The sequence below is a fragment of the Callorhinus ursinus genome, unplaced genomic scaffold, assembly GCF_003265705.2.
Source record: "Callorhinus ursinus isolate GAN/ISIS: 27379988/994484 unplaced genomic scaffold, GSC_fseal_2.0 scaffold23, whole genome shotgun sequence".
NCBI lineage: Eukaryota > Metazoa > Chordata > Mammalia > Carnivora > Otariidae > Callorhinus > Callorhinus ursinus.
Window position 1 is genome coordinate 22127435 of NW_027397085.1, and position 27026 is coordinate 22154460.

Here is a 27026-nt window from a genome sequence, read left to right on the forward strand (position 1 = left end):
TCTCTGTCAAATAAACTCTTTAAAAAAAATAAAATAAACTTGTCAAAACAAAAAACAAAAACAAAAATATTTCTGACTCCTTAAGTTATCTTTTATCAAAAACAAGATTATATAAAGAAAATCTTAAGTTAAAATTTACAGTTACAATTATATAAAATACTTCTTCTATAATGATGTAAGATATACATAAATCCAAAGAAAACTAGAAAAGGACAGAAGTGAAAGAGATGTACTTTTAGGTTATGAGACAGTTCCAATGAAATTGTTAGTTTTTTTAAATCAAAACACGTATTTCAGAAATGAAGTTACAAAGTGCAAATATGTAACCTAGCACTTAACAGGTTTCTCCTTGATTTTATACTCTTATGCAAATAATAAAACTAAGTACTGAAAAAGTACATGGATTAATGCCAAATGTTAGGTTCCCCATTCATTTCTTACAACTGCAGTTGTAAGAATTCTACTCAAATGGCATGAGAACCTTTAAGTAAAATTTTTATTTAAATAAAATAATGCTTGGTATTTTTCCTCTTTTTAACTATTACTCCTAATACGAAGTAACACCATCAGTTTACCAAATGCCTCCTAAATTGGGAAAGAATTTTAGCTCTCAATACATGCTTGTAATTTAACTCAGTAAGAAACTGTAACACTCAGTAGCATGAAGAGAAAGTCTCAAAAATTTTCAAGTACACCTCCAGAGATATTTAGGTTAAGCATTGTTCCAGGCATTACACATACAACAATGAACAAAACAAAGTTCCAGCACTCAGAATTTATATTCTGCAGTAGGAGGAGACAGAAGATAATTTTAGATAATCAGAGCTATGAGTGCTATAAAGGAAAGAAGGCAGAGATACATTGATCAGAAGGCATCTGCACAAGCACCTGAATGAGAGAGCATATACAGACACCTGGGGGAAGAACATTCCAGACTGAGAGAAGTACCAGAATGTGCCTTACTTGTTAAGGCATAAAAAAGGAAGTGTGGCCAGAATGAATAAATCTAAGAAAAGAGCTTCAAGAAGTATGCAGTTAAGAGTGTTAACCATAAAGAATTTCAATTTTATCCTAAATGAAATGGGAAGCCCTGGATATTTTTTAAGCAAGGGAACAGTAACAATGCCTTAATCTGTCACTTAAACTTTAAAATTAGTGTGGCTGCCATGTGGAAAAAGAACTTGACTATAGAAAAAGCAAGAACGGAAGGAAGCAAAGATATCAGTCAGAGGCTACAAGGATGCTGAGAAATGGTCATGGTGCCTTGAAATACAGTGAGTGGCGGAAATGGTGAATAAGAAGTTGTATTTACAAGCTTTTAGAGGTAGATTTTGCTGACAGACTTGAAATGTGCAATGGGGAGAAGTAAAGAATCAAGGCTGATTTATACTTGATAGGGTCATCAACCCAGGAGAGAATGAGACCATCACACAGTTTAAAACAAACAAAACCAAAAAACCCTACTATGCTTGAAATGCAGATGCAAATGTATCTGGAAGTCATGCTTTTCTATTACACATACAAAATATATGTCTGGCACACTATAAATGTTCTCTCATCATAAAATTTTGTCATGAGACCTACATGCATAATGGCACAAGCAGTGTAGAGAATTATTCCAACTGTTAAATTGTCAATATAAAGGACGGACTATCAAATGAAATCCTGTAGCTCAAAAGCCCTATAGCAAGTGGTTCAACATACTCACCATTCTAAAGAGATCACTGTCTGGGTGGTCCAGGTAATTCAGAAACTATGTAAGTTGAAAGTGTGCAATGCTTTAGAGGAAGAAGCAATCATTGTAAGATGGTATGTACTGCCATGGGAATCAATGGCAACTCAGTAAGAGGCGACTCTAATTCATGTTAACTCTAGTTCAGCAGACACCCTCAAGTATCCATCAATTCTTTAAGTGTATAACGAAAAGACATTTAACAGCTGCCACTTAGATGTAGAATGTACACATGAAACGTAAACATGTCTTTGAATGTTGTCTATCTACAATACACACACTCTCATACATATATATTGGCACTAACAGGAAGGTTAAAACACCAGTATCCAATCATAGTCCCATCAGTTGGGTAAGACTGTAGGTGTTTCTTTTTCCTTTCCATCCATCTGTACTTTTCTTTTTCTACTCTAAATTTGCATCATTTGCCCAAGAAAAAGTAAATTAAGCACAATGAAATGCAATTTGAAAACTTTAAATACAACCTCAGCATGTATGAGGCATAAAGACAAAATGCTGATGAAGCAACAGCCACGTCCATAATAAAGGCAAAACTAACGATTTAAATGTCCACATAGTCAGGAACTGTGTTCTCAGATATAAAACTATGTTTCTAAAGTACTGTGTTACGGGGCGGGGGGAAGGATGGTATTTTATTCCTTACATTTTTAAAAATTATGCTGCTAAGGGATATACATTTCTTAAATAATGTTATTTTCCTTTTACCTGTTTTCTCTCTTTAGGATTGAGAAGTAAGTACCGAGGATCAAAAACTATCTTGTGCAACTCCTTCTCCCATGTTGAAAAAGCAGACACCTTTAAAATAAAAATGTATTGCCTCATAATTAAGTTGGCTCTAAAAACATAAAGGTCATATAATTTTCCTTGAAATCTACAGGACATCTGCTTAAAAAGGAGACATCATAAAAACCATACTGAAGTTTCCATCACTAATAAATGACAAGCAGTGGGAGGCTAGCAACAGCAAATTTCCACACTAATTGGCTCTGAACATTTCTATATTATATAGAAATAACACACACTTAATTAGTCATTAAAATAACCACTACTGTGTGACATTTTAAAAATCAGTACATCAAAAAAAGCCTTGAAGATTTGCATTTTGATTTCCCAGGCTTTCTCCAATCTTGTGAACAATGTTGTGATTTTAAACTGAACAAATATACTTATTCAAATGAATATGTAAATATGTGAACCAAAAGGCTGAAACCCCCTCTCAATTAAGCTTTATTAATAATATCATAAAATACCAGTTCTCCTTTAACCAAAACCATTCTGGGAAGTATTAAAGAATTATATATGCCTTACCTATCCCTCGTAGTCCGCCATTCTGTAATAATACTCTGTTAATACTCATCTTATATTACTCACCAAAATGTAATGACCCAATAAATGTTAAATGTTATTTGTATTTAAAAGGATAGTAAAATGGCATTTAGTTAAACATGACAGGATGGGCCAAGAAAAAGGCTGTTTGAGAGAGTACAGTAATTTGATAGGCTTCCCTTATCCCCCCCCCCCAACATGAGCACTAACCTTAGACTTGACCTTTTAGCAAGACATATTTATATTACTTATACAAAACAGAAATATCTCCCCCAAAGATTGTTTTCTGACCCCTCTCTCTAGCAGCATGTCCTTGAACTGCTTCATTCGGGCCTCCAGAGGGACAATGGCCCTTTCTCGGGCAGCTTTAATTTCAGCTTCCATCGCAGCTTCTTTCTCTGAATCAATGTCTTTATTATCGTCTCTCCTATAAAAAAAATAAAATATAAGGCATCAACTGACAAAATATTAATATGGAATCTTACTAAAATCTTTACATCAATGGAATACTCAAGACTCACTACTGAGCAGCATATTTTTGGCAAAAAAAATTACATTGAGGGTTTCAAATGAACTCTAAGGGATAAGCAACTTCCATTACAATAATAATAAAGTTACAATGAGCTTCTAATGATGTTACAATGGCTATATTGTTGTGCTGTCTCTCTCCCTGATACACAGAATAAACTACCTTACTTTCAAAAACAAAAACAAAAAACTAACATTGCAGTAAAACTCTATGTGTTAGAAACAAACAGCACAAAATGTAATTTTTAGTTCTTGAAATGATACAGGAAAAACAGTATTTTCCAAAATGTTTTACATTATAGATACATAAAATATTTCTTAATTTAATAAAAATTGGATAAATCTTAGTAATCTCAAATATTCATTTTGAAAATAAAATGAAAATATCTGCAAACTTGGCCATTTGGATATGTGAGATATATACCTTACCTACCTGACATCTTTTTTACTCACTTTCTGGGTGGTAAGTTGAGATTTAAGTTGAAGGACAGGTCCCAGAGAGCAACATAGGCCCAGGAGTAGTTAGTTGGAATTACAACTGTTCACCAATGACTAAACTACTTCTTTTTCCTCAAAAAATGCACCTCAGGGCTAAGGACAACCCTGTTGATGTTGCTCTCACTCAAGTGAGATTGTAAACATGAAATCGAGTCACCTCTCAAACATCTGCACTATGAAGAAGGCCCGTTCATGTGAATAATCCAAAACAGTAAGTAATTCAATAATATTCGTGTGTGTTTGGGCAGATCTTCCTTCTTAAATATGATCTAAGTATAAAAATAAAATTGGTTCATATTCCCTACACAAACTTAAGGGAATCAGGAAAACAAAACATCATCAATTTCAAAAGCATGCTCTATAGGGAAGTGAAGGTAGCCCAGCAGATTTAAATGGAACTAAGGCTAACCCACAAATACATGTTAAGTGAGAGGTAATTAGCAACTTAGAGAATGAATCAAAAGAAATAGAAGACACAGTCCGTGACCTGCAGGAACTTAGCGAGATAGTCTGTGACCTAAGATATGCACAAAACAAACAGGTAAAAGTAATTTGCCAAACAATATACCCTCTTATAATAATTTATTTAAAAACTATTTAAATAAAGAATTAAAAGACATCCAAGAAATATAACTAATGAAAACAAATAACCTTTATAGAATTACACTAAATGGAAATGTCACAATACAAACTATCACTATCTATCTCAATAAAAGAAATAAAGAAAAACTAAGCCAGGAAAAATAGGCTTTTAACTTTGTACCTAAATAGAGAAGCTCGGGCAATCCACATAAAGGACTTCTTTGACATTCTCCTGATAAAAGCAGTTAAAAACCTTACAGAGTTGTCTATAAGAACAAACAATTAAAAACAACCTAAAAGTTTAACATTGTAGGAACATCCAAAATTATGGTTATATAAACAGAATGAATACAGTCATTTATAACTATTAAGAAAACAAATGTTTTATTCTACATTTTATTTAAGGACTCAAAATCAGTTGATTACAACTAATATTTACATATTTGGTCAAGAACTAAAAAGTCAACTGCAAAAATGAAAATAGCTATGTTACTTCGGTTGATTATGAGTGACTCTCTTTAATATCTTAATTCCTTTAACATTGTTGCTAACGATTTTTTAAAAAGAACCACCCTTCCGAGGGGTTGTCTTACTGATTCCTTTGCCATAATTTGGCTGCATTCAATCTGTCCTTTTTAGATAAGGACTACGGTTCATCCAGTTCCTAATAATGTCGTCAAACTTTCCTTTTTGCTGCTAAATAATGGTCCCATTCCTCCCCCACCCACCCACGTCTAGCCAAGCCTTTCATCCCCCATAATTAGAAACATTCATATGTTACCCAATTACAGAGCACTGGCCAACCTAATGCTCCTGCTTATGGCAATCTCTTTCTCCCAAAGCATTTTCTAAGCTCACAGGTTCCCTCTTCACCAGGTAGCAATGACACAGACTCAAGGACTGGCTAAGGGACAAGTACATAAAAAGAGAGAGAAGTCTGTGTGTCTGTATTTATGAAATTTCTGGAATGGTGTCTTTTGGGGTCTACATTAAGGAGGAAATTCAATTTTTTTATAAAATTCAGGCTTAATGAATGTCTGAAAATAATTTATCATCTAATTCCTAAAATGTCACTTCGCTTTATAATACTTTTTTAAGTAATCAAGTATTTAAGTAATCAAGTATTCTGCACATCTAGCAACAGAAGGGACACCATTTCTACATTCTAAAGCAAAGCTTTCTAAATATTAGGCCTTAGCAAATCAAGACTTATGTCTCCTAAAATACATATTACCTGTCCCAACCACAAACCGACTGGGACCTAATAACTTTTGAAATAGTATTATAATCTCCCTGAATTACATGAACTGTAAGTATTACTTACTTCCGTTTTTTGGCTTTAACAGGTTCATCTTCATTAAGTTCTTCCATTAATTCTTGTTCTTCTTTAACTGTAAGATCAAATTTAATTAAACCTTGTCAGAATAAAATTCGGCAAGCAACAATTTAAACATTTAAGTCTGAATCCTAGCAACTACCAGAACACTTGCTTTAATAGTATTAAAAAGTAGCTACATGGGCGCCTGGGTGGCTCAGTCAGTAGTTAAGCATCTGCCTTCGGCTCAGGTCATGATCCCAGGATGCTGGGATCAAGCCCCGCATTGGGCTCCCTGCTCAGTGTGGAGCCTGCTTCTCCCTCTCCCTCCCCACTCATGCTATCTCTCCCTTTCCCCCAAATAAATAAATAAAATCCTAAAAAAAAAAGGTAACTACAATCTATAGTTTACTCACTTGCACTCATAGAGAATTGCCATTTTTGGATGGACAGCATTGTGGGGGTCGGGTGTCCTGGCAAAAATATATCAAATATTATTATGAATAGTTACATGCACATATTACACAATATTTTCTTTTAAAAAGTTACTGTTTATATAAAATACCCATCCCATAATACTCTCTTTTATAAAATATTAAACAATTCTAAACTTCCTAAATTAATCTTCCCTTTAAACTTCCAATTCATTTGAAATGTTTATTCATGAGATATATTTATCAAATAACTGAACTGAATATTTGAAAACAGTCATAAAAACAAAAGCAAATCTCATACCTCCTTGGCATAATTCAACACTAGGATTATAAAGTATCATCAATATCACAGCTATAAAACAGATACTGCTGAAGGGAAAAAATGGTGCCTAGTGACTTTACCACAGGCAGGCAAAGTTTCACTGATTTGGAAATGACTTACAGGCAAAAAATGTAGCACCACATATATATAACCCATAAAGATTGCTCAATTATTAGGACATATATTTGGATTGATTTCACTGGAAGTATTAGGTGATTCATTTATGCTTCTATAGCACATGGGGGGTTCTATAAAAACACAATCATGTCAATATGAGGGCAAATTACCAATAAAAAACATGCAATAAAAATTATGTAAAACTATCTGTGTCCATTATATCTACTGAAATGCTGTCTGAACACAAGGTACCTTAAAAGACAATCTCTTAATAAAGTTTGTTTCTCTATTGTCAGGAATAAGGCTTTTATTCCCTAAATTTCATCTGCTTGAAAAGAGTAAGCTTTTGGGGCGACCACGTGGCACAGTCAGTCAAGCGTCCAACTCTTGATTTCAGCTCAGGTCATGATCTTGGGGTCATGAAATTGAGCCCTGTGTTGGGCTCTGCGCTCAGTGGGGAGTCTGCTTGGGATTCTCTTTCTCCTTCTCTCTCTGCCCCTCCCCCCACCCCACCCCCCACCACACACTCTCTCTGTCTCTAATATAAATAAATCTTTAAAAGAGTAAGCTTTTATAACTTTACAAAATTTTGAATTTTATAAAAATTTAGTAAACAATATTTTTAAAATACTCTGTACAATTCTGATTATTTCAAAAAATATATTACTAGTTATAAAAAGTGCTAAGAGAATCACTGAGGAGTGTTTTAATATTTTAAGCAAGCACAGAGCAAACCTTAAGCAGAACCAACATAACCTGGACTAACTAAAAATCTTGACGAGGACAGTAAGTTAAAAACAATATACATGTAAATATTTTACAAAGAAGTAATTGTCCAAACTTTCTAATTTTTAATATCTCTACTACTGAACTCAAACTAGCATGACGGTCTATTTCCCATTTCTCAAATTTCTTATATTCCTTGAAAACAGCAAGTTTCCTTCCTAAATGGCCTCAAATTTTCTGTAAAAATATTAAAAAAATAATAAAATTAGAGGATAAATTCCTAATTTAAAACTTACTTAGTTTCTTCACTTCTTCCATTCCTTTTTTATGAGGAGGCTCCTGAATAATTTTGTCAACATCTGCCCTTCCAATCAGATCATCAGGTCGGTCCCACATAGAAAGACGGGTGGTAGGATTATAAAAGAAGACCCGCTCATCACCAGTCCAAACAACACACCTACGAATTGATTCAAATATCAGTTTCTTCTGTTATGGAACATATTTGATAGGTAAGTCTTTTACTGTCATCCTGCCTAAAGGAGAGGTGGAGGGGTGGTGAGGACACCTTCGTATTTAATAGTTACAGGGCCAAATATAATTTTTGGAGGAGAGAACTGAATGGCTAAGGTTAGAACAGCAGTTCAGTATTTTAACTGAGAAAAACCAAGACAAGCAAAGTAATTCATAATCAGTGGTTAGAGCGCTCAAGAACTTGGTGTAGCTGGCTCAGTCTGAGAGTGTTACATTTTAACCTATCACAAAGGATGAATTCAATGGCAACAAATAAGAATGCTATTAAGCAGTTCTAAAACTAAAGAACAGACCACAGCACAATACCTATTATGTAATACTTCTTAGTATTTCTTACCAAATCAGAATTTTAAAAACTCAAATGCAACCTACTATGAAGTCTTTAATATCTTACTATATCTGGTATAAAAAAGAAGAAATATTGATTGCACTATGACACCAGAGCCCACTAGAGCTCACTGTTCCTGTTCATTACAAGAAATTCAGACAAAATAGAAAAAAAGAGAATGTAAGGACTGTGTACAGTTTTTAAAAATAAATATAAGTATGGAAGAGAGTTAATATTTACAGCAGCAACTGCAAGGGTGTAAATTTCCCATTTTTCCTCCCTTACACCTCTGCCCTAAGGGCCCCCAGTCACACGGTACATGATGGTGGCAGCACAGGCAGTGAAAACTCCCAATAGAAACCAGGTACTTATGGCCAGATAATGACAAGTTCATCAACAGCTGCCAAGCCAAGCTGATCTAGATATTGAAAATATCAGATAAAACCTCTATTGTTGAGAAAATCGAAGACTTTAAAGCAGCAATTATAACTAGAGTTCATGAGATGAAGAAAAAAAAAACTTGAAAACAGTTCTCATTAGAGAAACAGAAACTGCAAAAAAAAAAAAAAAAAAATTTAAAGAGGAAAAACAAAAAAATGAAGCAAAGGGAAAAAAAAAAAAGGAGACAAGGCAAGAAACGACTCTTAACTACAGAGAGCAAACTGATGGTTACCAGAGGGGAGGTGGGTAGGGGGACCGGGATTAAGGAGTACACGTGTCACGAGCACCGGGTAATGTATGGAAGTGCTGAATCACTATATTGTACACCTAAAACAATATCATACATTAAAATAAAATTAAGGGGCGCCTGGGTGGCTTAGTCGTTAAGCGTCTGCCTTCGGCTCAGGTGATGATCCCAGGGTCCTGGGATCAAGCCCCACATCGGGCTCTCTGCTCCACAGGAAGCCTGCTTCTCCCTCTCCCACTGCCCCTGCTTGTATTCCCTCTCTTGCTGTGTCTCTCTCTGTCAAATAAATAAATAAACCTTTAAAAAAATTAAATTAAAAAATTAAAAAGAGAAGAAGAAAAATACACAACTGAAATTAAATTTCTTTAGATTGGCTCAAGAACAGAATGGAGATGACAGGGAATTATCAGTGAACTAAAAGTACATCAGTAATTACCCCACCTGAAGAAAGAGAGGAAAAAAAGAATCAATAGGCTTTCAGGAAACCCAAGGGACTATATCAAAATGCCTTACATAAATGTCACTTACGTAGATGTTTAACTTTACTTAAAAAAAAAAAACCTACCCTAAATTTTCTACGCCGGCTTCTAAATATGTCACACCACAAACAGGGGAACAAGTCCAATGACGCTGGATGTCTTACCAGAAACCACAGAGGCAAGAACAAAGTAAAGCAACATTCTTAAAGTTCTGGGGGTGGGGGGATGAAAATGGCTAATGAAAATGTTCTAAAACTGAATATGGTAATGGCTGCGCAACTCTGTGAATATATTAAAAATCATGGAATTGTACACTTTAAATGAGTGAACTGTATGGGATGTGAATCATCTCAACATACTTGTCATATTTTTAAGAAGCGGCTAGACAAAAAAAGTATATGATTCTTGACATGACATTCTACAAAATACAAAGTAATCTAAAATAACAGAAAGCAGAAGGATCCTTAGGGATGGGATTAAAAGGAGGGATGCACAACAAAGGAACACAAGAAAACTTTCAGGGTTACTGGAAATGTTTATTTTAATTGTGGAAATGAAGTTCAAATATTTCTGCTCATCGTACTTAAATTTTACTTAAGTAACACAAAAAAAATGAGAAAATGGGGGCTCCTGTCTGGCTTAGAAAAGCATGCAACTCTTGATCTCGGGGTTCTAAGTTCGAGCCCTATGCTAGGTGCAGATTATTACTTAAAAATAAAATCTTTTTTTAAAAGTGTGAAAATGTATAATGTACTACTAAATCAAAATCTTTTGTGGAAATGGGACTAGATGCATTTTTTTTTTTGTCATGGAATCCAACAAAAAACCAAGGCTCAGTGATCATAGGGAAAACAAAACACTTCTACTTTTGACCTCTCTTTACAATTAATTTTAAGCGCAGGTGTGGGGGCCCTTGGGTGGCACAGAGTTAAGTGTCCTGACTCTTGGTTTCAGCTCAGGTCATGATCTCAGGGTGGTGAGATCGAGCCCCACGTCCAGCTTGGTGCTCAGCATGGAGTCTGCTGAGGAATCTCTCTCCCTCTCCCATTGCCCCTGTTGCTCATGCTCATGCACTCTCTCACTCACTCTCAAATAAATACATCTTTATAAACATAAATAAATAAAAGCAGGTGAGGGGTAAACACATGTTATATACTATGTTCCATCAGAATATAATCCTGAGAGGGGAACATGGCTGGCTCAGTCGGGACAGCATGTGACTTGATCTTGGCATTGTGAGTTCAAGCCTCACATTGGGTGTAGAGATTAAAAATAAAATCTTAAAAAAAAAATTTAAAAAAAGAACAATCCTGAGATACTTAAGCCATCTTGACAGATGTTTAACTTTACTGCGGGGAAAAAAAAACGACCCTAAATTTTCTATGCCAGTTTCTAAAACACTATTTAATTATTAACAGTAACTACTTTAAGAAAGAGATGCTATTTTACTAATTCATGCGGGTTTCAAAACACAAAAGTGTGCTAATATACTCCATCAGTCCTAACAATAAATGTGGAGTGAGAAGCTGTCAGAACATTTTAGAACTAAGAGAAAAATTATGAACAAAGAATTCTTGTACCAAAAAACTGCCCTGTGCTGGGGCACCTGGGTGGCTCAGTCTGTTAAGCATCTGACTCTTGATTTCAGTTCAGGTTATGATTTCATGCATCATGGGATCGAGCCCTGCATCGGGCTCCAGGCTCAGCAGAGCCTGCTTGTCCCATTCCCTCTCTGCTCACTCTCTCTCACTCTCTAATAAATCAATAAAATCTCAAAAAAAAAAAAAAACTGCCCTGTGCTAATAATATGGATGTACGCATGAGAAAATGTTTAGGGATGAAGTGTACTAATATGTGCAACTTTTAACCTATCAAAAAAATGACTGGCAGATGCACTGAGAGATGGTAAATAAATAATAACGCAAATAGAATAAAATGTTAATTGTAGAAGCTAGGTCAGTATATGGGGCTCACTGTTGTAGAAACATCCTTTCAACGTTTCCATAGGTTTCAACTTTTTCATAATAAAATACCAGAGCAAAAAGCTCTGGAAACAACAAAAACCTACAGAAACACGAGAGCAAATTAATTAGTGGCCCCGTACTATTCTCAGTATATGCAAAAGTGAATAAAACTTGAAAGATCAATTTTCCTACATTAAAACCCAATACAGAGTATACACAAAGAAAGCACGGCAAATACAAGCAGCCCTCACTGTGCACTCTGCAGGACACTGTAAAAGTAACTGCAAGCTAAAGCTCTAGGATTTAATCTCAGTAAACAATGGAAAAACCAAAATTAGTCCATAACCTTTATTTTTTTTAAAGATTTTATTTATTTGTCAGAGAGACAGAGAGCACAAGCAGGGGGAGGAGCAGGCTCCCACTGAGCAGGGAGCCTGATACAGGACTCGATCCCAGGGCCCCAGGATCATGACCTGAGCCAAAGGCAGACGCTTAACTGACTGAGCCACCAGGCATCCCAGTCCATAACCTTTAAAAACTTTTGTCAAAACATTAAAAACTCTCTTAGACCAGAAACTAAAGTTTACTGATCCTAAGGAATAAAAAATGCTTCTAATTTTGATCTCTCTCTATTTTAAGGAGTCAAACTAATGCTGTAAAATACCATGAAAAAAGAAATCCCGATACTGAAGGAAAATATGAAACTTGATGTTTTACACTTAGCTTAACTCTAAAGAAACAGTTACTTCAAGAACAACATTTAAAGATATGAGGAGATAGAAACACTAATAAAAATCTGATTATCCAAATGAAGTGGCATAGCCTGCTTATTAGCTAAGAAATTTGTTGTGTCTCCTTTCTCCTCTTTTTCCTAAGTAATCTCTACACCCAACATGGGGCTGAAACTTATAACCCCGAGATCTGGAGTCACATGCTCCACCGAAAGTGCCAGCCAGGCACCCCCTGAGTAATTTGTTTTGCTTAAAGTTAGCATTTACCCATTTTATAAGAAATAGAAAAAAATCAAGGAATTAAAGTTCTACTGACAATACATTTTTCTCTGACAGAACCTGGAAAATAATTTACACAAGCAGTTACCTTACATGTATTCACATGGACTATAAAAGCACTAGGAACATATAGTTGCACTGGGGGGCGAGGGACAGTCCCTAAGAAATACCTAGAACGTAGAAGCTATAAATAAAAGATCAATAAATTTGATCTCATTGAAATACAGAACTTATGTGTGACAAGACATCAAAACAATAACCAACAGGTAGGGAGAAAGTATAATGTATGTAAAAATCAAAGAGGTTAATAGCATGCATAAAAAGGTCTCTTATGGGGCATCTGTGTGGCTCAGTAGGTTAAGCATCTAAATTCAGCTCAAATCATGATCTCAGGGTCGTGGGATCAAGCCCCGCATCTGGCTCCACACTCAAGAGGGAGTCTACTTATCCCTTTCCCTACCCCCCTCCCCAGCTCCCTCTCAAATAAATAAAATCTTAAAAAAAAAAAAACTCTCTCCTATCATTAAGAAAAAGACAGGTCCATAAAAAAGATGAGGGAAACTGTGAAGGAAGCAATCCACAGCTAATGAACATGAAATAAACTGAATTACACCAACATTCTGAAAACACGTAACGGGAATCTTTTTCTCAACAGGTTACAAAAGATTTAAATAGAATATGCCACACTGGTAAGAGGGAGAGAAAACTGGTACTGAGGCTACTGCTGGGAATATTAACTGGCACAATCCAGCCTGCCCCGCCCCGCACCAAAACCTGAGGTCAACCTAGCAGTATCTACGGAAATATTAAATAACAGTATCACTTGATTCAATTTCACTTCTAGGAATCAATCCAACAGAAATACTTGCATGTGTTCACAAAGAAATATGTACAAGGATGTTCTAAACAGCAACAGCAACTTTTGTTAATGCGGGGGGGGTGGATAGGAAAACCTCATCATCCACTTACAGAAAAATTCTGCATTTACAGAAAACTATGCTATCACGTAGATTTATATTTACAAAAATAGCAAAATTTCTGAGATATATTTAGTAAAAACCACTGACGAATACAGTTTTTGAGACACTTTAAGATGCATGCACACCACACATACAACTCTGTACACATGTACACAAAACAACAAAGGGTCCAGAAGGCATATGTAACCAAACTTTCATTAATGAGGCTTGGGGAAAGTGGAATTCTTTAATTTTTTCCTCCATTTAATTCTTTCATATTGTATGTTTTTATGGATTCACATATTCTTTTCTAATAATATCAGATTATCGAGAAAATAACTGAAAGCAGGACACAAAAACCATAGATATAAAACATACAGAAAAAGAGGTTTAGAGGGTGATAAATATAAGAGACTTGACATGCAAATAACAAATGTTCCAGAAAAGGAAAAACAAACAGATAAAGAGAAGCAATAATTAAACAAATTCCAAAAGAAATTCCACTAATGTGGGGACAGACTCAAATCTGAAAACTGATGAGAATCCACGAAGCTTCAGACTGGTGGGGTTTGGAGGTGATGACCAGCTTTTCATGTACAAAACTCAAACTCAGAAACCACAACCTAGGAACATATTCTTGAAATAGACTGTTTCCATAACTTTGATTTTGGATCCAGGTAAATATTTTGCTTACTTATTTTTTAAAATGAGGCTATGTATCAAGTTGGTGGAATGAAATATACAGAAGACAATTATTCCAAATGCCTTTAAAACACAGTAATTTGACTACAAATCCCTGGAGTGACATACCCTGGAAAAAAAAAAAACAAACGGGGGGGGAGGATAATAAAGGTTAAAAAGTGTCTTCAGTGTCACACTGTTAGTGACAGTGCTGGTACTACAATTCTGTGACTTGTGTGTGAGAAAAGCAAATGAGTAATTATGTTGCTATCACTCAGCAAAAGGATTAAAGGATTTTGAGCAGGAAAGGGGATGCTGAATTAAAACAGATGATGAGGTTCAGTAAAAACCTTGTAAATCTGAACTGCAAGTAATGATATGAACACATGATGTATCTTTAAATGTGTGCATCTTCACTCTGTGTCTACCAAAGAGGTCTAAAAATAACGACTTATTCAGTAATAACTATCCCTAGATCCTATAAATGCCACGTCCCACAAAAAGCAAAATGGCCAAATCTAGGTCTGAGACAGGAAATACATGAGAAAGCCAGGAACACCTTTTGTCAGAGTAGAAAACAAGAAAGGTATCAAAGACAGGGTTACAACAAAAAACCCCAGTCAACCTTAAGAGGCTTCACCCAGCTCAAGATGAAACAACTGAACTTCAGTAATGATAACAGATGGAAGCAAAGAAAATGTATTTAAATCTATGAATTTGTATTACTCAAACCAACTCATTCTTGTGAAAATCTCAGCACTACTGACATTTTGGGCCAAATAATTAATTCTTGTAGGGAGCTCTCCTGTACCTGGTAGGATATTTAGGAGCATCTCTGCCCTCTAACAACTAGATGCTACAACGCTATTAATCGCTTCCAAGTTATGACAACCAAAAATGTCTCCAGACACTGCCAAACATCCACTTCTGAACTAGTCTTGCCAAAAAGATCACATGTGAATCTGATCAGGTCTCTACATATACTTGCTAGTTTGCAAGAAATTCAGGAATAGGAGACTAAAACAGTACCAAGGGGATGCAACAGTAACATTCAGACTGAGTCTCCATAACATATTTATTTTTTAAATAACAAAAACAGAAAGGAAAAAGCAATGAAAACACAATGAAGGGAAACCTATAGATCACAAGATGTAAGGAAGAACTCCCTGCAATATGTGGACTGTACGTGGATTACATGGGCTGGAGCAGAAACAGGAGAGAGCACTGACAAAGGGAGAAGAAGAAAAGGGAAAACCAAACCAAATAAAAGAAATAAATTAAGTAAATGAAGACTTAATGAAAAAATAAACTTAAATACTTTACACAGTTCTATAAATACAATCATGTATGTGGGCATATGTACAAAATTAACTTTTAAATTTCAATAAAAAGGAGATTCAGGATCTCACAGCAGTTCAAGTCTATAATTATGTACAATAAACATTAATGGACAGTACCATGAAAGGAGAAAGACAATGTAGCAATTGAGTTTTAAGAAATAAGAACAAAATATTCATTCATTAGATAAAAACGTCTACTTGGCATGTATTTTTTTAAAGCACCTTTTATTTCTAATATGATAAACCATGTAACAATCAAATATGGCAAAATATGAGCAAACAAGAATGAAATAAAGTAACTTACTAACTGAGCCAAGTACATACCATGGAGTACCAGGAATAGGGGTAGTAGCTACTGGCTTTGCCTTCTGGGCAGCCTTTTCTTCTTCAGTCATCTCCTCCTCTTTGGGCTCCTATGGGAAATAATGTTACTCCCATCTCATTAGTATCATAAAACTATATCTGAATCTTACACAAATACAAGTAAAACTGTGAATACCTCAAAGTGCAACCAACATAAGGTCTGTTACTAGCATAGTGAGGACCCTGAGTAGGAATTGCTAAGAAAGTTCTAAATCCTTGCTCCCTAGACAGAGCTGAATTCTACAACAGCAGACCCCAGCAACAGCAGATGGTCCTATCTTACAGACTCACTAACCATCTGCTTAGGAGCAGAAATGGAGAACTAAGGATAGAAAATCAGATGAGACCTCTTCATTTAAGGTTATTTCTTTCTCTTGCTAACTTCCTTACTAATAAAACATGACTACCATTAGTCCCTCACTGAATAAAGAAAGCTTCCAAAAAGCAGAGTTTTAGTGCTCTACAGAGATCACTGCATGCCAGGAGAAGACAGATAAAACATCCCCCAAATATAAAATTGTACATATGATTTTTACCATGTGCCAGTCTATAAATCAGGAGGTTGGGATTGGGGTCAATGCCCTGGCCCAAGGTCCTTTCTTTCTAGGGGCCTTGGTTTACTCTAAGAAGTAATTTAATGAAACTTTCACAGGAAAAACTGAATTACAAACTTCAAAGAACCCCAAAATTTCAGAAATCAGACTAAGGACAATTATCTAAAACTGTATCAGATGGGTTTTCAATTACAAGTAAATTGTACCCAGCAATTAATGCTGGCTCCCAGGTTAACAGGTCATGGCCCTTTACCTCCTTTATCTCCTTTATGGGCTCTTCTTTAGGGTCCTCCTCCTCCGTCTCCATTGGAAGAGGTTCTTCAGAAGGTTCTTTAATTGGCTCTTTAATCTTCTCCTCTAATTTTTCTATTACCAAGTTAAGACAATGTCACTCAATGGTTTTTGGTGTAATTTTCCAAGAACTTTCAAATTCTAAGCAATTAAGATATTCCATAACTAAAGTTACTAACCACAAAGATAAAATGTTCTTTGTACCATCAATTTCAATATAACGTACTGGTCAACTTCAAATACCTTGCTATACCATCAAAAAACTGTCACTAGAAAATAAATCACTGACTGCACAGGGACACAGTCTTTCAAGTCATTCGCATATCCTTTGTAGCAATGATTCATTTTGCTCAAAGGGACAAGATACTAAGATACTTAGAAACAGGAACTTGTGATACAGAAAATTATATGAATTTTCCTCATCCAAGACTCCAAGGGCCTACATTTCTTTCTTTAGAACAGACGCAATACAGACATCTCTTCCTGAGAGTACTATCAATCTCAGTAATTACACAGGAGAATAATTATGCAATTCCTAATACAGAAATATATGTGTACAGATGTATAATTTAATTTCTCCAGATGGAAAAATCATGGACAAATATGTTAAGTGGAACTGGCTTTTTAAATACATCCAACAACTATGGAATTAGCAAATTCTTCAAATGTGTTAAAAAAGGAATTAACTCAGAATTTCAAATAGCATTCAATTTATTGTATCATAACTTTTACTACATCTCAACAAGTCATGAAAACTATACCTTTTTCCTTTAGCTCTTGGGGTTTTTCCCAGGTTGATTCTAACGTTCTATTATTATAGTAATACGTCTTTCCATCCGCTGTTTTATACTCAGTCCACTCAGAAACTGCCGTCGCTCCAGCTAAGGTAGCAGGGGAAGCTGCAATAGCAACCTGGGGGTGTATCATAGGTACGATAGGAGGGGCCATGCCTGGCAACACACCTAAAAGAAGAATAATACAAAGTTAGGTCCAAGTATCAAATTGTATAGCAAAATGAAACTTTAAAATATGAGCTACATCTTTCTATTATACATTAATAAAAGAATGAGCCAGTTGGAACAAAAACAACTCATATAAAATGTGATTTAATTAATTAACACTATTTCCCTGGTTTAGTTCTAAGATCTAAATTCAATTAGATTCAGAAATTCAACCCAAGAAGTACCTTAAGAACAGTCAAAAATTTGGATTGAAGGTATGATGAAGTCCTAACAATAATTATAAAAATCATGACACATTCTGTACGTGTGACGAGAAATATATTTTTATAAAGAATTTCTCAAATTCTAATGAAATCAAGACAACAAACATATTTACTGAGCATATTTCCTGAGGCAAATTACTTTCTAGTTCTAAGGTACCTAAAAGGGTATGAATAAAATTCTCAGTTTTAAGGTAAATGACTGAGTTTATTATCAAATCCACGTTAATATAGTGATTAAGTTAGATGTCTCTGTTAACTCTTTGTCAGTTTAGTCTTTTCCCTAAAAAAAAAAGGCAGTTTCTTCTGTTTTTTAAAAGATAAGCCAAAATTAGTATTTTTTTTTCCAAGACAGCTACACAAGCTGACATTATACAAATAATTAAGGATATACAAATCCAAATTGAAAAAAAAAAAAACCCTCATATCCTATTCCAGAATTTAAGTTTCAGGTAGCTATCTTCAGTAAGTTTCAAATGTAAATTTATACTATATACACAAATATTCACACACATATACTCACTAGCATGCAAGCATAATCACATCACTTTACACATGGAAATGATTTTTTTATATTTAACTTAAAAACACACATCAAAAATAAAATTAAATGTTATGAATATGAGAATGAAGTTGTTTACACTTATTACAAAAATTAAGATATAAAGTGATCTGACCTTATTTGCTTTTGTGAACCAAAGAAGCTAATACTACAGGCAATTGGGAAAATTAAGTGTTGGCCAAATATGACAACTGCATTTATACTGCTCATTAAAAAGAAAAATATAAAAAAATCCACTCACTTGGGCAAAAATAAATAAATAAAAGGATAAACAACAACATTCACTACCATGCCAACTTACAGACAAAACAAACTAAGATGGTTTTAAAAATTACCGGTCTTGGTGGTAGCGACTGTCTTTACATACGGGCAGCTGACTATTTGCATCATTGCTACACCTGTAAAATGGATAAGCAAGCATACGTTGGAAAGCTGCCATGGTATGTCGGCTACCACTGGGATTCAGGGAAGTAATTTACCACTACAATTTAGAATGCTATTTCCAATGAAAAAGACCAGGAATGGAGTAGAATTTCTTTTTGTTTGACATTTTGTGGGAAGTGGTGCCAAATCCAATGATAACTAATTCTAAATTATAGCATCAATTACCTTTTTATCAAACCAGCTCTGATAATATTTGAAGGAGTCTTGAGAGTTTAAATTCAATGAAGGAAGCCCCTTCATTACAAATATATAACAAGTTCTCATGTGGGACATTTTCCCACAGGACATCAAACCCATGCTGCTGTTGCTTAGATACCAGTGAAAGGCAGATGCAGCATGACACTGACAAGACGCTTTCTCTGTGCTGCTAAGTGGGAACTACATGCAGAAGCTGAGGCATGGAGCATAACCATGCAGAAGGAGAAAAAGAATAAAATGGGACAAAGAGGGGTACGAAAGAAAGGAAGAAAGTAAGGTATGAGATGGATTCAAAATTCCAACGCAAATAACATTTTAAATAAAAGGGCAGAGATGAAAAGAAGGGTAGCATTCAACTAATGACAAAATATCCATGTTTAGGACCTGCTCTATGGAATGTCACAGGCCTGAAACAGTGTGGAAGCAGGCTAACATGTGAAGAAAAATACAGGCCCTTTAGTAGCACTAATGACTACATGGGCTGATTGTTCAGAAACCTCTATTATTTAAGCCAAACTAAAGAAGCAGCACTTGTATCAAAGAATGGAAATTACGTACAGTTCTTAGAAGAATGAAGACTCATCATGATGCATTACAATGGTGATAAAAAGGGAATGAAAGGAAAAGCTGGAAAACTAAGACTGATTAATTGAAGAAATCCAAAATTAAGTGTGAATTAGGAAAAAATTTTTAAAGAAAAAGGCTGAAGGCTGAACGCAGGAAGAAAAGGGGTTGGGAGACTTAGTTTTAATTCCTATTTGTTTGGCTGAAAAAACTAAACCTAGTTTAGTACCAATAAAAATTTAAAATAATATACTATTTTCTCCACTAAAGTATAGGAAAAGAAATTTCTCTTAGAGTTAAAAACTGAAATTAAACCCCTGGGTTTGTAAATAATGTACCTAAGTTCACGCACACACACACAAAAATACTGCCAATTTTTGAAAAATGCCTTTAATTTCTTATTTACTATTTTAAGTGAAGAATATTAGAGCTAAACTTTCTATTACCTCTGAAACATAAAACAAAAGCACTGGATCATAAAAGCATGCTGAGTTAAGTCGTATGTATGGTTCTGTTTTCCCTAATGTTAAAAGAAAGCAATGGAAAAATTCATTTGGTTAAAGAAGTTACACCACATATTAGGTTTAAATTAGTATAAATACTGCCATCTGCAGGACCACTGAACCTAATAAGTCAGCCCTGGAAATTCAATTCTTAGAATACGTGAACTTTTTTTCCCTCAAACAATGTTCTCCAAAACCACCCCCCAAAAGGTAATTTTAACTATTCAACTTAAAGAGAAGAAAATCAAATCTACTCATATTTAGGCCTAGGTGCCATTGTTAAGGATCAACTGGGCCAACACAGAACTCCTATATTTGACTGACAACAAAGAGACCATACTGAAAGGTCATACGTGTTTCTTTTCAAGCTAAAAAGATAAACTTAAGGTTTTCTTTGAGGGTAATTTCATACACAGGACTCACAAAACTGCCACACATCTAAATTTTTAAACCTCTATTTAAAGGGAGCATCTGGGACGTCTGGGTGCCTCAGCTGGTTAAGCATCCAACTCTCAATTTTGGCTCAGGTCATGATCTCTGAGTCATGAGATCAAGCCCCATTTCAGGCTCCATACTCAGCAGGGAGTCTGCTTGAGGATTCTTTATCTCCCTCTCTCTGCTCGTGCTGGCTCTTGCTCTAATAAATAAATTTAAAAAATAAAATTTAAAAAAATCCAAAGGGAACATCTATTCAACTTTCCTGTAACTTTATTCTCAAGTTATGTTCTACTAGGAAATTAGAAAATTCCATTGAGCATTCTGAATAGTTCTGATGTCAATAAGTTTCTTAAAATTCCAAGTAAGATTTTATAGTCTTAGACTTAATTCTTCCACTCTTTTCCTTCATCTTATTTGATTATCTTTTCCTTAATCATCCTCATTAAAGACATACACTGCTATTACAGGGAAAACTTAAAGCTCCAGGATAAATCACATCCAAATCTTTCCTGTTTACCTTACTGCCAAATTGATAAAAAGAAACAAAAAGAGATCAATCCCACTGTGTATAAAAGATTTGGGGAAGAGAAAGACAAGTCTTTTCCTTTTTTTTCCCTCCCACTAAAGCACCTTGGAGAACTGAGTTAAAAGGGAAAATGAGAAAATGAATTCATAATATCAAAGATGCCTTACCATATAAACAAATATTATTATTTTCTATAAAACATTAACTCTTTAAGGAATCATGGCATCTTGGACAAAATTTTACAGATTATCTAACTCAAGCTCTCTTCCAAATGACCTACAAAATGACATTAGTGACTGTCATTTATTAAATGCCTTTTACTGCTAAACTTCATAGGTACCACCTCGCTTGATCAAATGGTCACCATCATCTGTTTTAAAACGTAAAGATGGGGTGAGGGTCAGAGAAGACCATATCAAAACAGGCCTATAAGTGAAGGGATTTTATTGTGATAAAATTCCACAGTCTATAGAAATGAATTTTGCTACTCTTTACCTTTCACCCACTGGTCCCTATTAAGAACCTCCAAAGCAAAGCAAAAGTCCATTTACAAAACCTCTCAAATACTTCGGTAACATCACTATGCTATGCCCCAATCTCCTCTCTACAGAATTCACAACCCCAGCTTCTTCAGGTGATTCAGAATCCAGTATATGGTCTGAATACTGTCCCTGATCCCAAAGCAGAGCAAGACTGTGAAAGCTTATGACCAATGTCAACCTAGTCTCCATGTATCACCTGGTTTTCTACCAAAAGTATATCCAGAGGCAATTATCCAGCAGCTTGTCTTAAAATCTAATTTAGAAGAAGGGTAATCCCTAGTACGAGGAAACATTTTTGGTTTTCTTCTTACTTTTAAATGATTTGAGTTTCTTAAACATCGCATATTGGGTATTTAATTATCTAACACTACATCAATAATGTGCAAAAGGTTTTCCTTAGGGAAAAAACCTAATTCTTAAAATTTTTGGTTTCTTTCTTGCTAAGGTGCAATACCTAAGTGGCTGCTTCTTTTCCAAGCAGTCACAAGGAAAAAGACAATTAGAACAATAGCGATATTTAAAATATGTACAAATCTAAGAAACAGCCGGACTACAACCCTATTCTTACGTAAAAACTAGTACAATAAAACAGCAATAATAGCATGAAGAATATGAAACTGGGAGACAAGAGGCCTACATTCTATCCATCTTTGCTACACACTAGACCTATGAACTTGAGCTAAGGTATAAAAGCTTCAAACTGTAATACTAGGAGAACAGACCATGGATTAAGGGTTAAATGTGTTTGCCAAAAGCATATGCATTCAAATTAGGATGCCCGACACTATCCCTGTTTAATCCCTACAGGAAAAATTCTATGCCACAATCTCACTATACCTATTTAAATGTTTAAATGATGCAGGTTATACTTCACTTCACTTCATGTTACAAGGAAAAGTTCTGGTTTTGCTTTAGATGAATTTCTTATAGTTAAGTGATTCACATTTTCTTCCCAGTATAGTACAGTTATTAAGAGCATGGTATTCGGGTCTGGAGTGCTCAGCTCATATCCCAACATCATCACTTATCAGCTATGTGACCATGGGCAAGTAATTTAACCTGTCTGTGTACCTACCTCATACGATGGTTGCAAAAATTAAATTGAGTTATTACATGTAAAGTGCTTAGAACAGGGCACAATATATAAAATCACTCAATTTGTATCAGCTAGTAATGACTTGTAAGTTCTCAACTTCACAGACTCAATCCTTTAAAGATATTGCATTTGAACATAGTTACATGAAAAGATGATCATTTTTTAATTCACTGAGGCCATTATCCAAAAATGAGTGGAACTTCAAATGTGGCTCTAATTTTAAGACATGTAAACAACAACAAAAAAAGGACATTTACCAAAACTGAAGAGAAAATATTGCAGTTAGCCATGAATCTTTCAAAAAACATTTCAAACAGGTGAGATTCAAGGCAAATTTCAAATGCAACAGACACATGAGAACAAACTAACTGACAATATGAAAACATAGCTGGAAAGGACTATTAGAATCTATTGGTTTACCTGGAAGTGGAATTGGCATGCCAGGAAGGGGAACACGAAACGGAGGTACCATTACTGGTGGAAAAGCAGGTATTGCTGCTGCTGGCTGAGGTACTGAATGAGGAACAGCAGGAGGTAACGTCTGGGGATGCGGCTGGGGAACAGTTTGCACAGGTGTGGCTGTAGGAGCAGGAGTTGAAACACTAACTGTAGGCGTGGCAACTGAAACAGCAGAACTTGGGGTCTGATCTTGTGTTGTGGGTGCTGATAAAAGATAAAACAAAAATATGTATCACTCCTTCATAAACCATTTCGCTATATTCATTCATCATTCACTCATTCAGTAAGTATTTAAGGGCCCATTCCATGCACTGCAAGAAATTTGTAACAAGGTCTCTTGTCTTCAAGAAGCTTGAAAATAGGCGGTTAAATGAAATACAAAAAATAACTAAAATACAAAGTGAAATGGGATAATAGTACAGGAGTGTAAATCAAGACACAAAGACCATTTCTAACTGTGAGAGGTACAGAAAATTGTACACTGTGATGACAGGCCTTGAAAGATTAGGATTTCAACAAGGACAATGACAAAGTAGGAGGAGAAAATAAGCAAGTAATGGGAAAAGTGAGTAAAAGCAAAGAGGAGATAACAAGGAATTATTTAGAAAATACAAAGCAAGCAGTCAACTAGTAAAACACTAGGCATATCAAAAGAACCAGTGAGTTATGGCTGTAAAGGCAGGCCAGAGGCATAAAGTACAAGGCTCTGGCAGAAGACTAGGGAGTCGGTACTTTACTGGGTAGTGAAAAGAAAGAACTAAGGTAAATGCACAAAACTGACCTAATAGAATGCACACCAAAATGTAGGTACTCACTACATCTGTGTATGCCTTTCACATTTTGCTACATATCCTTCATTAGAGTTTAAATTTTTTTTAAGAATGCATTCATGTGTTATTCGTGTGACTTCGTGAGCATGAAAGAGGTCTAGGGGAGGCAAAATGAAGGTTTCTGTATGGAAGAGAATTAAGCAGTGTTCATCTGATGAATTAATCTGACAGATGAATGGGAAGAAAAGGAAGAACAGAGGTGGGAAAATCAACTTCAACCTATCTGGAACTATCCAAGCAAGGAAAAACAGTGAGAAAAAGATATGCAATAACTGATGACTGAGTATGAACAAATGGAGTAAAAAACAAGTTGCGTTTCTCTACAATTATTTCAAAATAAAAAGGTAAAAAAAGAAAAAACAATAATAACTCATGTTTCCAGTGTGAGAGACCAGGAGAATATGAAATTCGGGATAATTTGATTCTAATACATTATTTTTAAGCAGCAAAAATAAAACATTTCATCTCTATCACATTTAAAATCAAACTGTGACCCAAAAAATAAAATTTGTATTTTATACTTTTTAAAAAGTTTCAGTTCTCAAGTATTATAAAACATTTTTGCTATTTATTTATAACCCACTTAGTTCCAAAACAAAATTCATTTTGGTAACTCATTGGTAACAAATACTTCATTTTTAAACTACCTATACTGGACTAAGAATGAATTTATCAAATTAAATGAAATAAAATAGTGCATTCCCAATCTTTATGCCAATTTTATTCTAAGGGAAAGCACACTATTGAATACAAGCCACCCAATAATCCACCTGACAAAATTTGTATCTTTTTTCAGCTCCTAATAATGAAAAACTCACTTAGGCTGGGAAGATGTGAGCAATTTCATACTTGTTAATGAGGGACTCACCTTGGCTAAATAGACAGCAGGGCCAAACAAGTATCTTCAGGGGCCCAGGAATGAATTGTTGGTCTAGCATAGACCTAGCCTTAGGGTACAGTATCATATTAATATAATTTTATAACAGTGTGAAAAATACAAATTACATGCAACATTTGCCCAGTCCCATAAATATACCACTTAGCTTCTGTAGTCTACTGTAATGGCTGAAAATATGTCTATTCTTCCCAACTTCCCTGAGAAGGAGGATTTCATCAGCATTTCTCACAAACTTGCACAGGATAAAATGAGTTTATGCTCAACTGGGGCTAAAATATAAATTTCTTAATTTTTATTTCTATTCACCCGCAGGACTATAAGGCAGTTCATACAATTACATTTTTTTAAATGTTATGTAATAATACTTAGATATAATCAGAAGTACAATAAAAAGTACTATACTCAGGAAAAGAATAGGAGTTACAAAATCATCAAATTTCAAATGGAAAGGAACACCAATGGAGATGGCAGAAAGTTATTCACTCAACCCACTCCTCCTGCTGACACAGGATTTTCTAAATCTGATTAGTGGCCATGAGTCATGAGAGGAAAGACATAAAGGCAATGAAAGAATTCAATGGGAAACTGGGAGAATGGGAGCTAGAACTTAATGGTCACTAAACTCCTACTAACACCTTTTGCTAAAATAACTAGTGAAAGGCTAGGCCCCAAATATACACCTAATCCAGCCTCAGATCTTAATTAAAAAAGACAAGTGACTACAACAGATGGAGAAATACTAAGACTGTAGTATGACAACACTTCAGGATACTGAATCAAGTGAAATAAAAACAGACATCAGGAATACTCAGAAAGAACATCAAAAGTGATGGTTAAGGGCAGTAAAAAGAACATGTTTTTGCTATTCTGTTCTTAGAATAAGGGCCTCCCAATTAGTGAACGGCAGTGCAAAAAATGACAAACCAGAGTTCTGAATAGAATAGTTCATAGCAGCAAGACAGCTACAGACCTCTGGACAGACCACTCTGATACAGAAATGGAATACATATACGACAGTTAAAGTATTCTGTTACCAACCTTCTTTAAAACAAAGTACTACCACTTCTCCTTCCTAAGAAGGAAGGGAACAAAAGCATAAGCAACACAGAGCCTCCACACAGAACTGCAATGCTTTTATTAATCTCCTTCCGTCATTACCACCACAGGTACCCCATAAAAACTGGCAGTTTCCTGCCTTACCACACAGGTTTTTAGAAACACTAGCCTATGAGAAGGGAAACCCCTAGCCAGCTAGTAACTGCCAGTTATACTTCCATATCAGAATTCACCTTAGCTAATCAAGATGTAAAGCATTATTTACATCTTCCTACTAAGTGCATTTTCCCCCAACCTGTCTAAACTATATCAAGCACAGCTATTAAAAAACTGTCTCTGTATTAGGTGTACCTTACTTCTTCAGTTACTCCAATCCAATCTGAATCTACTATGATTTAATCTCTCTCACATATTTCTTATAGGATAAAAGACATTAATAATTCCCAAGTCCCTGAAGCCTTCTTTTCTTATTCTCATCTATTATCCAGGTAGCAAAATAATCCAACTTCTAATCACTTATAGGGTTAACTATGTATCTTCATACCAGTATCAAAACAAAATAATCAAATCAATAAAATCATTATTTAAATATTTTGGGGCTCGGGCGCCTGGGTGGCTCAGTTGGTTAAGCGACTGCCTTCGGCTCAGGTCATGATCCTGGAGTCCTGGGATGGAGTCCCACATCGGGCTCCCTGCTCAGCAGGGAGTCTGCTTCTCCCTCTGACCCTCTTCCCTCTCGTGCTGTCTCTCATTCTCTCTCTCTCAAATAAATAAATAAAATCTTTAAAAACAAATAAATATTTTGGGGCTCAACCTCAGCCTGAAGATTAAGTAGTACCATATATATAAAAATACAAACAAAAGCCTCCCAAAACTAGTAGTGTTAATATTAATGACAA

The 27026-nt window shown here is 35.2% G+C and overlaps 1 protein-coding gene across 5 annotated transcripts in view; it reads right to left on the reverse strand.

The window, feature by feature from the left end:
• TCERG1 (transcription elongation regulator 1) overlaps nt 1–27026 on the reverse strand; it is a 60152-nt gene that overhangs the window by 21716 nt on the left and 11410 nt on the right. For 2 of the 5 annotated variants that reach the window (XR_012382096.1, XM_073905498.1), the window contains exons 5-15: nt 23305–23547; nt 18909–18971; nt 17551–17751; nt 16752–16864; nt 15906–15994; nt 7898–8058; nt 6419–6475; nt 6012–6078; nt 4869–4919; nt 3371–3506; nt 2459–2548 (exon numbers count right to left, since the gene is read on the reverse strand). Coding sequence is in view for 4 of the 5 variants with exons in the window: in XM_073905498.1 (XP_073761599.1) it covers nt 2459–2548; nt 3371–3506; nt 4869–4919; nt 6012–6078; nt 6419–6475; nt 7898–8058; nt 15906–15994; nt 16752–16864; nt 17551–17751; nt 18909–18971; nt 23305–23547 (1271 nt within the window). In the remaining variant the exon portion in view is untranslated. The remainder of the gene's footprint in view (nt 1–2458; nt 2549–3370; nt 3507–4868; nt 4920–6011; nt 6079–6418; nt 6476–7897; nt 8059–15905; nt 15995–16751; nt 16865–17550; nt 17752–18908; nt 18972–23304; nt 23548–27026) is intronic. The other 3 variants (XM_073905499.1, XM_025892357.2, XM_025892358.2) reach the window with 3 other exon arrangements.